We start from the raw sequence: 14,596 nt of genomic DNA, 5'->3' as shown, positions 1-14,596 counted from the left end.
CCTTCCTCCAGAATCCGCCATGTCTGAGAGCACCACCCACCCCTTTGCCCATGTGAGAAACCAGAGCCTCACTGGGGACTCCGCCCTTTTCCTATGGCTCCCAGCCCATCGTTTACCATGCCATTTTGAACCTCTTTGTTGCTACCTCCTTGATTTCATTTAAATTGTCATCACTTCTGTTTCTGCAACAGCCTCCTCCTCAGTTGCCTTCTCCCAAGCAGCCACCATAATACCATGTTAGATAGAATGACTGCATTGTTCTAAGGGTTCCTCATAACCTCTCTAAGGTTAAAGTCTCATTATCCCTGTTTTAGAGATCAGCAAGTTGAGGCACAGAGAGGTGAGATAGTTCATCCAATATTACACAAGGAGTAAGAGAGTGGAGCTTGGACTTGAACCCCAGCTCCAGGACTAGCATCTATGATCACAGCTAATATATGCAAATTTTATATTTTTTTCAATATTAGCTAAGTTGACCATGTTATTATTCCCTTGCCTAAAAGCCTTCAGTGACATAAAAGATTAAGAAAGTGATTGGATCCTAAGCCTGGCAGAAAGCACCTGTATGTCTACCCACCATGGTCCACACTCTTCTCTGATTAGGCTCCTGTGTGCCAGTCTTAGATTTCTGAAAATACATCAGAGCCCCCAAGCCATTGTGCATCTTGCTTGTTCTATCCTTGACATACCTCTGTGGTCCCAGTGTTCACTCAGATGTTGAGAAGCCTTCTTCCTAACCCGACCCCCACCATGCCCCCTGACCCCATCAGTCGTAGGTAGGGCATCTTTTGCCTCATGTTCGTAAGATCCCTTCCACAGCACTGTCATCCTGGGTTGACTGTGCTGACTTTGGCAGTGACTTGGCCTGTTTCTGTTATTAGGATGTAAACTTGAGTTAGAGACTACATTATTTTATTCTCACACTACACATAGTAAATATTTTAAACACACGCGCGCACACACACACACACACACACACACTAGAGTAAAACAAACTCCAGGCAGAAAGAGCCATGTGAAGATCAAAGACATCTTATTGTGACATAGGGAGTCAGGGGAACTTGAAGTAACTTGATACTCTGGACTATTGGTGTTGAATTTAAAAGCAATATAAAAGAAAATCATAGGGCTTCCCTTGTGGTGCAGTGATTAAGAATCTGCCTTTCAATGCAAGGGACACTGGTTTGGTCCCTGGTCCAGGAAGATCCAACATGCCACAGAGCAACTAAGCCCATGTGCCACAACTACTAAGCTCTAAAGCCCGGGAGCTGCAACTGCTGAGCCCAAGCATTGCAGCTACTGAAGCCCGTGCACCTAGAGCCTGCACTCTGAAACAAGAGCAGACACTGCGATTAGAAGCCCGTGTACCGCAACAAACAGTAAAGCCTGCCGGTAGCAACAAAGACCCAGCCCAGCTAAAAAATAAGTAAATCTTAAACAACAACAACAACAAAATCATAGAGTCAGATGAAATAAAGATATGATTGGGCAGAAAAGCTATTTCTCAGTCAACAGACACTAGGATGAGTATTAAACTTTTCATTACCTCATTATAAGGATGATTTCCTTGAGATTTTTGTATGTCAGAGGACTCAATCTTTTTTTTTTTTTTTTGAAGTTTACATTATAGTTCATCTTTTTGTGTACCTTTTTCCTGAGACTAATAGAATTTCTCAGCACCTATGTGTACTTTTTTTTTTTAAATCAGAAGTTCAGAACAGCAGGATAATGATGTGAGGAATACCTCCTCAGGCATTTTTCATCAAGCAAGCCATGGGCTTCCTCCTTTGACTTTTACCACCCCCTAGTGGCATTTGAAAGCATTACCACATCATAGAATTATAAAGCTAAACAAAAACAACACTGTAAGCATTCCACTGGGTGGCTGCATTGTTTAAGACAAAGACCAGATTAGTAGTGGGCAGAGGAGTGTTCAAGGTTACTTACTTTACTGTGTATTTTCATTGTCTGTGTTCAATTTAGGAAAGAATTAAGATTAAAAACTATTCTTGGAATTAATGTGCCCAGAAAAGATTTTACTCTAAAACTTTCTTGTTAGGTCAGTGGACAAATATTAAATGGTTTTCAGCAGCAGAAGTTATAAGCTTTTTATCCTAGTACCCTGCTGATTGGCCCCTAGTCATTAAGAGTACAGCTGGGGCCTGCCTTGCCTGTTGTCTGTCTTTCTCTAGTACCAAGTTGAGTGCCTGGTACATAGTAAACTTAGAACTTTTGAAGGAATAAATAAAGAGAGGAAGAAAGAAATTGGAGGCACCAGAAATTTAAATGTTAGCATTTTTCCTTGTAAAGGAATGGCTTGAATTTTAGAGTCACAGAGCCTTGGAAAATTAGCACATTTTAGTGGATGTATTTTAAAGGATATAAGGTGGTTTTTTTGCAGATTTCCTTGCTGCTTTAGCCGTATCCTGTTTGCCTATGTATTAAGTTGAAAGAAGGAGGAAGCCCAGTTCTCTCTCAGATGGTCAGGTTGAAGTTCTTATGTGCTCAGATAATTTAAATGAACCAGTTGTGATGTTGGATAAAAGGTAATTTGTCACATCCTGAATCATTGAATGGTTGACTTAAAGAATAACTCAGTTGCATCCTGTCATCTGTGCTAAACAAGTCTAGATGGAGGCACTGAAAATTTAATTTGACGCCAAAATTAAATTTTCAGTGCCTCCATCTAGACTTGTTTAGCACCATCCATGCTGGTGTGGTAGAGAAGGAAATGGCAACCCACTCCAGTATTCTTGCCTGGAGAATCCCAGGGACGAGGAAGCCTGGTGGGCTGCTGTCTATGGGGTCACACAGAGTCGGACACGACTGAAGCAACTTAGCAGCAGCAGCAGCAGCCGGTGGGCTGCCTATGAAATTATGTCGCCTGTGGTGTGGCTGCAGATGTGTCTTCTCAGTTGTTATAAATTCTTTCATTTTTAAGCCCGAGTTCTTAGGAGTTGCCCTTGTGTCCACACAGTATAGTGCTAACCAGTGATTGGACAGGTTTTGTGATCAGTCACCTTGGTTAAGACTTGCATCCTCGGGCAGATGGCCATTTGTGTGTATTGGATAGCACATTTGAATTTCAGGTCTTTTCGAGTCTTCTTCTGCTTGTGCTTTTTGCTGAATATTTTTGCATCTCCTCTGCACATGTTTACAGCCTCAAAGTCGCCTGGTCTAGCACAGGTTCTCTTGGGTTTCCGTTGAGTTTGTACCCAGCTTCAGGCAAGCATATGCTCGCTGCAGCCTTGACCATCACCTCAAACCAGCAAAGACTCTGGGCCTTATGCTCACACACAACTGTTGCACCACTGCATTACTCCTCACCTCAAATGAAAGGAGCTCCTTCAAATGTGTAAATCTGCTGCCAGTCCTTACAGCCTGCCATACGTGGAAGAACCTTCATACCATGAAGCTGAGTGATGGGAGGTGGAGGAACAATATTGTTATCTCAGTTCTGCAGTTTTTCAAGCACTTCTCACAAAGTTTCAAGCCTTAGGTTGCCTCCCTAGCACTGAATTTGCCGTTTGGTTCATTAGTTTTTATAGTTCCTTTTCGGAGAAGACTGGTTGAACTCGTTCTTTGACAATAGCCAGAACACCTTAGTAGCTTTCACTTTGAGATTAGGGAAAGCATATGTATTACTGTGTTTTAAAAATTTGACTTTATTTAGGACTTCCCAACGGAGAAGGCAATGGTACCCCACTCCAGTACTCTTGCCTGGAAAATCCCATGGACAGAGGAGCCTGGTAGGCTGCAGTCCGTGGGGTCGCTAAGAGTCGGACAAGACTGAGCGACTTCACTTTCACTTTTCACTTTCATACATTGGAAAAGGAAATGGCAACCCACTCCAGTGTTCTTGCCTGGAGAATCCCAGGGACGGTGGAGCCTGATGGGCTGCTGTTTATGGGGTCGCACAGAGTCGAACATGACTGAAGCGACTTAGCAGCAGCAGCAGCAGCAGCAGGACTTCCCAATAGTTCTAAAGTATGTCAGTTTATTGTGGCTTGAATGCCGTTACCCTCACAGGTGGAAAATGAGCCCAGAAACAGGAAGACTCCATGTGATCAGCTTCCTTAGACTCCTTGCAAGCAAGATGGCAGTTAAACCACCCTGGAGTCTCTAAGATTTCCGGCAGTGTAATAAGCTGGGAAGTGAAGCCTTCCTGCCACTGTATCTTTATGTATTTGTTTTACCACAAACCTAATCTGAACGATATGACATTTGTGAGGTTTAGGTGTGGGACACAGACTTTTCTTAAGCTTCTTTGGGGGTTCATTCTTCTGTGCCAGATTCGTTCTTGGCTATAATCCAGGCAGACATTCTCCAAAAAGTGCCCTTTTTTAAAAAAAAATAAAATTACTGGAATATAGTTGATTTACAATGTGGTGTTAGTTTCAGTTGCATAGCAAAGTGCATCAATTATACACATATGTAATATCCACTCTTTTAAAGATTCTTTTCCCTTATAGGTCATTATAGAGTATTGAGTAGAGTTCTGGGTGCTATATAGTAGGTCCTTATAAGTTATCTATTTTGTATATAGTATTGTGTCTGTGTCAGTCCCACTTTCCCGATTTATCCTGCCCCCCAATTTCCCTCCTGGTGAAAGTGTCCTTTTTAAACTGTATTATGTGATAAGAGTAAAGTGACAGTGAGGCAGGCTGCTCTTGTAGGTTAGTAGGTAACATCCTAGCCTGCTCCCTTCGTCTCCTCACCACCGTCTTTAGTTCCCTTCCCTAAGTATGAGAGGAATGTGTAATTGCTATAAAAATGTGAAAAGAACAAAAGTAGAAGATAACTGTCCTTCAGACTATTCAGCAACATTAGTATTGACAGTTTGTTTCTTTCTACTTTTGTGTTTGTAATTTACATAATGTGTGTTGGCTATACTGTCTATATTATTTATATCCTTTTTAAAAAGTTATAAAGTCACTTTAAAAAAAAAAAAAATAATGTTGTCTGTTAAAGAACCACCAATTCTAAAACTGTCTAACTTTAAAAAATTATTTATATCCTGAGTGTTTTAAATACCTTTCAGATCTTAATAAAAACTTTCAAAATCCAAAAAAAAAAAAAAATAAAGTCACTTTAAGTTTACTGTAGAAATTTTGGAATATCCAGAAATGTACATAAGTCACCTGGTCTTTTTTTTTTCCTAGTCTTACTGATTCATGCTAGTATATAAAGTTATAAGTTTTTATCAAATACGATCTTATACTGTATTTCTTGTTATATATTTGCTTTTACTTTTATTGCATATACATTTCCCATGTTGTTATGTACTATAGAATTATATTTCCATGAAATATAATAATATAATATTTTTCTACACTCAGACATTAGATTTTTCTTCTCATTTTTAGGGGGAAAGTCTCATAATGGAAAAAAGTGTTATTTCCTCAAGGATATATCCTAAGGATATCATCCCAGAATAATGACTGGGTCAAATTCAAGAATACTAGAAGGTAGAGGCTTCCCTGGTGATCCAGTGGTTAAGACTCCATGCTTCCAATGTAGAGGGCATGGATTCGGTCCCTGGTCAGGGAACTAAGATCCCACATCCTGCATGTTGTGGCCAAAAAATGAATAAAAATAAGAATTGAAAAATAAAGTATGTTCTTAAAAGAAACAATAATAGAAGAGAAGGCAATGGCACCCCACTCCAGTACTCTTGCCTGGAAAATCCCATGGACGGAGGAGCCTGGAAGGCTGCAGTCCATGGAATCGCTGAGGGTCAGACACGACTGAGCAACTTCACTTTCACTTTTCACTTTCATGCATTGGAGAAGGAAATCGCAGCCCACTCCAGTGTTCTTGCCTGGAGAATCCCAGGGACGGGGGAGCCTGGTGGGCTGCCGTCTCTGGGGTCACACAGAGTCGGACACAACTGAAGTGACTTAGCAGCAGCAGCAGCAGCATGCAACACTGACTCAGAATGGTTGTAACTATGGTTGCTGAAACAGCACACAGTGGTGACTTTCAGCTTGCCCCATACTTTAGACTCCCTCTCTCACTCACTGAATACAGCCATTTTTCAAATACGTATATTAAGTTATTTATACCAAAGAGATTTTCGCTTGAAAACCAGGTAAGCGTTTCAGCAAAGAAGCAGACAAGGAGGAGCAGTGGATAATAGTTCTTGGTCTATGTGAATATTTTTAGGAGAACATACATGAAATCCATTGGACAGATTAGTGTGAATGATATTGAAAGGTTTTCCTTCTATAAGATATAACGTAAAACTATTTTACAGTTTCATTAACTCAGATCTCTTGTGGATTAAACACATGTAGCCCTCATTTAAAATTTTATGCACATATATTAAATGTTAAAGAAATCATTTGTTACTGTAATTGAATGTGGTACTTTTTCTCCTTCCCCTTCTCTACCATCTAGGATCTGAAAATGAAGCTGAAGAAAAGCAGGACAGTGAAAAACCACTTTTAGAACTATGAGTAAGACTTTTGTTAAAGTAAGTCTTTGAAAATGAAACTGTTAATAGCGAAGTAGTTAAATATGGAGGCTTCCTTCAAGTAGATTCAAAGTTAAATTCAGAAAATGTGAGAGTGATTATAGTTATATTTCTCCTAATTACGTGAATTTGTCAGGCACATTTTATTATGTAAAATCTCTGAACATTTTCTAGGTATAAATTGGCAGAGGATGAAAACTACGTAAGAGTCCCATATTTCTGAATAAGGGTGACTTAGTTCATTTTTGTTTATTGTAGCCAGAGTGTCTCCATGTCAGGCATGATTTAATGACAAACCCTAACTTCTGAGGGCGGCAAGGGCAGCAGTCCCGGGAGGTGGTACTGCCCTTGTCCCCACTGGCAGGGAAGACTGAGGGTGAGTGACTGGTCCAGGGTCCCACAGCTGGCAGGGGCAGGGCCAGGACTCAGGCGCCCCGTCTGTACCAGCATCCACCCTGGTCCGCACAGGACGGTCGTCTCTGGAGTGTGTTGGAGCTTCTGCGATGACAGGTGTGGTCCAGTCACAGCAGTCGGGCTCCACGTGCCTCCAGGTCAGGGCACATTGTTCAGTCCCTTCAAATCATCAAAGGAAACATTTCAACCTCACAAATATGAGCGAATAAACAGTCAGTTGTAAAAGCTGTATTTCTGCTTAATTATTTAACCACAGAAGGAAAAGAATAGACCTTAAAACTTCATCTGATAAAAAAATAATCTGTTAACTATGTATAGTGAAGGATGTTAACTTCTGTAGACTTATTGTGGTGACCATTTCAAAATATATACAAATATAGAGTCATTATGTGATATAACTTAAAATGTTATTTATCAATTATATCTCAATAAAAAATAATGAAATAAAATTTTAAAGCAGGAAAAAGTAGTGCACTGATTCATAGAAGGTGGGCGGTTGGCATAGAGTCAGATATGCCGGCAGAGGCAGCCAGAGTCCTGGTATTGAAGGGCCTGCATCAGTGGTATCCACTGTGCTTCGGGCCCTTTTCCTACAACAGTGTTCAGACATAAGACAAAATCGTGGGCATGTGAATAGTAGATCCTTTTCTAAAAGGCTTTAAGATCTTGTGTCGCCCCATCCGTGGTTTTTCAAGTGTAGCATTTTGCCTTTTTACACTGCATCTCAAATATTGTTGTGTTCTCTCTTCTTCTAAGTGTGAAAAACCTTCATTGAAAGTCACCAGAAAGAAAAAGGAACTGGAGATGGGGTCTCCCTATTGAAGGTTGAAATGGTGACATCCACTGCTGACATTATTGAACGGCTAGTAAAGCATTTATTTATTGTAATACCTCACAGACATGGTACCATACCCGCGTCCATTTATGTTACCTGCCTGTGGCTGGTAAGAAATGTCGTGGTCCACCCTATGTTCAGTGAGACGGGATCTGACCTGTCAATGAATAGTTGCAGAAAGTCTTGTGCTATGTTCCTAATCAAAAAGACTTCTTAATATATTGGAATAACACTTTTTTAGTATGTAAAATATCTTTTTATTTTGATTTGCAGAATGGAATTTTTTTGTCTCATGTTTTGAATTTCTTTTGTATTTCTTTTTTAACTCCCTACATTTCCCTTATGTTTTTTAACTCATGCACATTCGCTGTTTGTACAATTTTAAAAGGTAATAAACTCCAGCATATCAAAATGATTAGTTTTATTTTTCCTGTTTGCATTATGTATTTGGCCTAAAGTGTTAGACTTACAAAAGGGGAACCTGAGGGATTGTGAATACATGTAGAAGTTCACCAGAGATAGAATCTTTCTCTTAGAAGAATGATCTAAAATAGTCCGAATACCCTTCTTTAAACCCTTTCTATGAAATTATTTCCCCTTGTGTTTAGTTAGCTTGAATCAAAATGAACTCAATTCTATTGTGAGCTGTTTTTGTTAAAAAGAAATATTCAACGCAGTGCTTCATGGGAAGCAGCATGTCTGTCAGTTTCCTGTCGTTATTCATTATGTCATTTAAGAACAGAAGTGCAGCTGGAGCTCCCTGGGAACCTGGGGCCTCACCAGAAGGAGCACCTTATGTGGAGAAAGGGGGAGCTCCAGGGTCAGGCTGTGGACTAAAACCTCCAGCCTTCAATGGTGTCATCACAGTGAGAACGTCCTGTCCCAGGAGTGGACCCGCATCTACACCACGATCACAACGGGGCCTGAGCCGGACATCAGTGTGTGACTTTAACCTAGGAAGGAGCTCTCCCCCTACACTCAGGGTGGACTAGTAGGATGTGGCCAGTCCTCCTGGGAGGGCAGGGACCCCAGATGTTGGCTCTCAGAGAAAAGACAAGAGGAAGGAAGGATGTGACTTGACTGTGCTGCAAGTTCAGACTGTGACAGCTGAAGCCTTGACCTCAGCCGTAGAGCCCTGCTTCCCTCTGGAGCCGGACAGATGGAGTGCAGGGCCTGGACCCCTGCTTGGACCTGCTGGGTGGGGAGGGGGGCCACCTGCTCTTCATGCTCATGTTGCTGAGCAGCCCTCTGCTATTCACCTTTCACACTGTCATCTGATTTACCATCTGGAAAGCCTTGCTCAGATTGACTCTGAAGTTATTTAGTCCCTGTAGAGGGCTTGGGTGACTAGTATATATGATACTCAGTTGCAGAGCTAGGTGACCCCAGGGCCTTCTGTATCTCGTTTCTCGTGAGGGAGAAAGCACATCTGCAGTCTTTCTATGTCACTGGGTTCGGGGATTGGGTCTCATTGTCACCGGGTCTACACTGAGAAAATAAAACCAAGACATATCAGCCTCACAGATCATGGAAGAGCACAGGTGGTTGGTGGAAGGAGTCCTGTGTTCCAAGGAGTCCTGTCTGCCCTTTCCTTCAGGGTCTTGAGGTGCAGCATTTGGACATCCTGAGAGGAGCTCATTGGATGAATTCTGTCTATAAAAGTGGGGAACCTGAACCCCCAGCCCAGAGTATGTGTGATAACAATCGCAAGACTGTGCAGAAGGACCTTTTATTCCATTAGCTGTGACCCTTTGAAAGTGAGCAAAGTTGGTTGTGGTTTAACTGTTATTTTTTTGTGACACCCCAGCTACACTTTGCAAAGATCCAACCAGTCAAGGCCAGTTTGACTTTGAGCGTTTTCCACGAATCAACCACACTTGACAGAGCACGTGAACAAAATTGAAACCTGAGTGGGTGAAACCCCACCAACCGTACCAGCACCCTCCTGCTGCCACTCAGGTTGTCTCCCCACCCCCACTGCCCTCCCTTTTCTGCACCTCCCAGGCCAGGGCTGCCCAGGGCGAGAGAGGCAGGAAGTTGCTGAGAAGTTGGAAACTACCCAGCATTGTCCTTGGGGCCCCGGCAGGGAAATCAGCTACACAAAACTTTCGGTGATTTGCAGTTTTTCCATCTTGCCTTCTATGCTCTCCCAATGCAGAAATAGTTTCAGATTGCTAAGAGGATGGCCAGGTATTTGGGCTAAGGATGCCTGATCACATTCTTCAGAACCAAGAAGACTAAATTAGATTTCTTCTTTCTTGTATCTGGTTGCTCTTCTTTTGTTTTGAGATCTGAACTTCTATTTGGTTTTCAAAAGAACTGGTTTCACGGAAGCTGAAGCAGATTGTAAGCAAACAAACAAAAAACACCTTCCCAATTTTAAAGGAGACAATGTTTTTTCTAATACACAAAAAGGATTTTCGAATCACGTATTTTTTTCACCCACGCACCATGCAGTGAACTTTTTGTTTTGTCTGTATCTATAGAAATAGACACGTGAATAAATGAGGATGGTTATAATATGTGTTACTATTATTACTCAATAGAAAAAGTGATCAAAGGACATGAATAAATACTGCAGAGGAAAGGAAATCTGAATTGACTTTAAATATATGAAGAGATGCTTATCCTCACTCACAGGAAGAGAAAAGCAAATTAAAACCACAGTGAGATAAATGAAATATTATTTTTCACCTGACAAATCAGCAAAATCCTGTCCTATGACATCACTCTCCTGGCATTAACCTACCTTATGGTATAGGTACAGGTTGGTGCTGTGTCCATCACAGGCAATCCTAAAGGAAATCAACCCTGAATATTCATTGGAAGGACTGATGTTGAAGCTGAAACTCCAATACTTTGGCCACCTGATGCAAAGAACTGACCCGGTGGAAAAAACCCTGATGCCAGGAAAGATTAAGGGCAAGAGGTGAAGCGGGCGACAGAGGATGAGATGGCATCACTGACTCAATAGACATGAGTTTGACAAGCTCAGGGATATAGTGATGGGCTTGGGGTGCTGCAGTTCATGGGGTTGCAAAGAGTTGGACACAACTGAGCAACTGAATAACAGCAACCATCTTGGGAAAGTTGGCCATTGCTGTCAAAATGACCCGATACACATAGTCAAAATAACACAAAACACTGTTATAATTTCAACATTTTTTGTAATAGCGAAAGAGTGGAAAAAAGCCAATAATATATCACGGGAGAATTTTGTAAATTATTGTATATTCACCAGTGAAATATCACACAGCTTTCTATGTATCCCTAGAGACTGACATAAAAGAACCCTATGCTGTGTAAATGCAAAGAAGTGCAGAATAATGTATATTGTTTACTACCTTTGTGTATGAAGCAGGAAATTAGAGTATGTATTCATGCATATACATTTGTGTTTTATTTATTTACTATTTGTATGTTCATTTGAATTTGCTAAATAAATAAAAGCTAGAATGATGGAGAGGAAGTGGAAGTGTAACCTATAAGAGGTAGAGAGGTACATAACAGTGGTTGAAGCAAGATATCTTAATGCAGTTTTTAGTGTTTGTTGATTTTGATTCATAAGATGCTATAATCTAATGATTTAACTGGGGTTTCCTAGGCATAATAGTTTTCAAGTACACTTCTTAATTTTCCTTTTCTTTAAATAACTTACATTTTCGGGGAAGATGCATAGTAGTCTGTCATATGATATCCTTTATTTTTTAGTTTCTAACTGGGCATTTGGATTAATTTGGATTTCTGTAAATGGTGCTATAGTGAACCAACATCTTGGCACCTAGATCTTAGTACATATATTTTATTTCCTTAGGAAATTGATGTGTCAGCGGTCAGAACACTTTCCAGAGAAGCAAGTTCTACACTATAATGAGCCCTATGATGGTTCCTTGCTGCCTGAGATCTGAGCTGGCAACGTTGGAACTGTTTCAACCACTTGCTGCCTCAGCCAGCTGCACATTCAAATTACTGAAAGAAAATTTTTTAAAGTCTGATGCCTGGCCTGTGATGAAGTCTGGATCTCAGTGGTTCTTCCTTCTCTTCCTTCCTTTTCTCTGTCTTTCCTTCCTTCCATTTATTTTGAGTTATAATTCACATACCATAGGTTCCCCCAAAGATACCAGCTATTATAATGGATAAAGCAGCAGGACTTAGGTCAGGCAGACATGGCCCATGTGGACTCTGGCACTGCTCCATGTTAACTTGGAGTACATTTCTTGTTTCTCTGGGACCTGGTGTTCTCATCAGCGAAATGAGTCATACCTGATCTGTATTTTAGTGAAAACATCAGACATGAAGCAAGCAAACTGCCCAGCAGAACTGATGCTCACTAAGTGGTAGGTACTTCCTGTAATTCAAAGAAAACTAAAGAAAGCAAACATACAGGAAGTAGCCTAAGAGCACATTACAGGAACCAAGAGCACATTACAGGGACCATGCATTTACCCAGATTCGTTCTCACGACTAATAGAAATAACTGAATTTCTAGCTTGTCGGCTGAGTTTTACCAGCTTGGTGTAGTATCTCTGCTGCTGCTGCTGCTAAGTCGCTTCAGTCGTGTCTGACTCTGTGCAACCCCATAGATGGCAGCCCACCAGGCTTCCCCATCCTTGGGATTCTCCAGGCAAGAACACTGGATTGGGTTGCCATTTCCTTCTCCAGTGCATGAAAGTGAAAAGTGAAAGTGAAGTCGCTCAGTCGTGTCCAACTCTAGCGACCCCATGGACTGCAGCCTACCAGGCTCCTCCATCCATGAGATTTTCCAGGCAAGAGTACTGGAGTGGGGTGCCATTGCCTTCTCCGGTAGTATCTCTAGTTATCTCTTTTTACTCAATTTCTAATTGACTATTATATAAGGCTTTGAATAAAGTGGGAAATCCTGTATTACTTAATTGTGACCCGCTTGATTGACAACAAGCTTTCAAAAACTGAAGTCTATGAGGGAAAGCATTCCAAAATAGTAGAGAGAATTCATAGTGGGAAAGACTTTGAGAATTATTGCCTTGGAGTTTCCTCTTTTACTCTTGAGAAGTGTATAAAGTGCTCCAATTCTGTAAAGACTATTGAGATATGAGGGTTTTCATGTGGAACTGTACTCATCCTTGCCTCACTTTTCCATTGCACACCTGCAGATGCAGACTGCTCTTGAGATATTTACTTTATCCAACCAAGTGTCATGGACTTTAGCCACAGAGGTCCTATTACCAGATGGAAATTCAGTGTATAAAAGCCTTTCCAGCATGAAAAATTTGGGGATGGGTTGACCTATGACCCTCTAATTGCGCACCCAGCCTAGGCACAAGGAGAAGAAACAGATAAAAGGCAATTCTCTTCACCTGCTCTTAGCCTAATGAGGAAGGAAATTTTCCGGTTTTTTTTTTTTTTTTTTGATAAGTGGATTTATTATCTTTCTAGTTTTTATTGGAATATAGTTGCTTTACAATGTTGTGTTAGTTTCTGTTGTATAGCAAAGTGAGTAAGCTTTACATTTTCATATATCCCTTCTTTTTGAATTTCGTTCCCATTTAGGTCACCACAGAGCACTGAGTAGAGTCCCCAGAGCCATACAATAAGTTCCCATTAGTCATCTATCTTATACATACTATCAATAGTACGTGTCTGGCAATTGCAATCTCCTAATCCATCCCACCTTCCTTTCCCCCTTGGTATCCATATGTTTGTTCTCTACTTCTGTGTCTCTATTTCTGTCCTGCAAATATGAACCTCCAATTGAAAGTAAAAGTAAACATCTATTCTAGCAGCAACTAATGTAAAAGTTAGGAGCAGAGTTCCAGTAACCAGGCTGCTTGGGTTCAAATCCTAAGTCTCTTTCTTATTAGCTGTTTAGCTCTGGTGTGTGTGTGTGTGTGTGTGTGCGTGTGTGCATGTGTGCTAAGTCACTTTAGTCATGTCTGACTCTTTGCAACTCCCGTTGCAAAGACTGTAGCCCATCAGGCTCCTCTGTCCAGGGGATTCTCTAGACTCTGTTCTATAGATGAGAAAGCTGAGGCAGAGAGGAGACAAGGAGGGTCTAACTCTGGGAACCCTCCTTAGCTCCTCTCTGCCTCAGTTTCCTCATTTCTAAAACAGAGATCATTGCATATGTCTTCTGAGAGTTCAATAAGTTAACAGATGCTAAGACAAAAAGCTCTTAGCCTAATGAGGAAGGAAATTTTCCGTTTTTTTTTTTTTTTTTTTTATAAGTGGATTTATTATCTTTCTAGTTTTTATTGGAATATAGTTGCTTTACAATGTTGTGTTAGTTTATGTTGTATAGCAAAGTGAGTAAGCTTTACATTTTCATATATCCTTCTTTTTGAATTTTCGTTCCCATTTAGGTCACCACAGAGCACTGAGTAGAGTCCCCAGAGCCATACAATAAGTTCCCATTAGTCATCTATCTTATACATACTATCAATAGTACGTGTCTGGCAATTGCAATCTCCTAATCCATCCCACCTTCCTTTCCCCCTTGGTATCCATATGTTTGTTCTCTACTTCTGTGTCTCTATTTCTGTCCTGCAAATATGAACCTCCAATTGAAAGTAAAAGTAAACATCTATTCTAGCAGCAACTAATGTAAAAGTTAGGAGCAGAGTTCCAGTAACCAGGCTGCTTGGGTTCAAATCCTAAGTCTCTTTCTTATTAGCTGTTTAGCTCTGGTGTGTGTGTGTGTGTGTGTGCGTGTGTGCATGTGTGCTAAGTCACTTTAGTCATGTCTGACTCTTTGCAACTCCCGTTGCAAAGACTGTAGCCCATCAGGCTCCTCTGTCCAGGGGATTCTCTAGACTCTGTTCTATAGATGAGAAAGCTGAGGCAGAGAGGAGACAAGGAGGGTCTAACTCTGGGAACCCTCCTTAGCTCCTCTCTGC

At 41.0% G+C, this 14,596-nt stretch overlaps 1 protein-coding gene across 1 annotated transcript in view; it reads left to right on the top strand.

Annotated features, from left to right (window-relative positions):
* The window catches only part of STARD3NL (STARD3 N-terminal like), a 61,516-nt gene extending 53,377 nt beyond the window's left edge, over window positions 1-8,139 (top strand). The window contains exons 8-9 of the mRNA XM_005891737.3: window positions 6,400-6,475; window positions 7,646-8,139. Of these exons, the coding sequence (XP_005891799.1) occupies window positions 6,400-6,458 (59 nt within the window). The 3' untranslated portion in view covers window positions 6,459-6,475; window positions 7,646-8,139. The remainder of the gene's footprint in view (window positions 1-6,399; window positions 6,476-7,645) is intronic.
* The last annotated feature ends 6,457 nt before the right edge of the window (window positions 8,140-14,596 follow it).

This window comes from Bos mutus, chromosome 4 (genome assembly GCF_027580195.1).
Source record: "Bos mutus isolate GX-2022 chromosome 4, NWIPB_WYAK_1.1, whole genome shotgun sequence".
Classification (NCBI taxonomy): Eukaryota; Metazoa; Chordata; class Mammalia; order Artiodactyla; family Bovidae; genus Bos; species Bos mutus.
The sequence above is the reverse complement of the archived record's forward strand: the minus strand, read 5'-3'. Positions and strand labels throughout refer to the sequence as shown.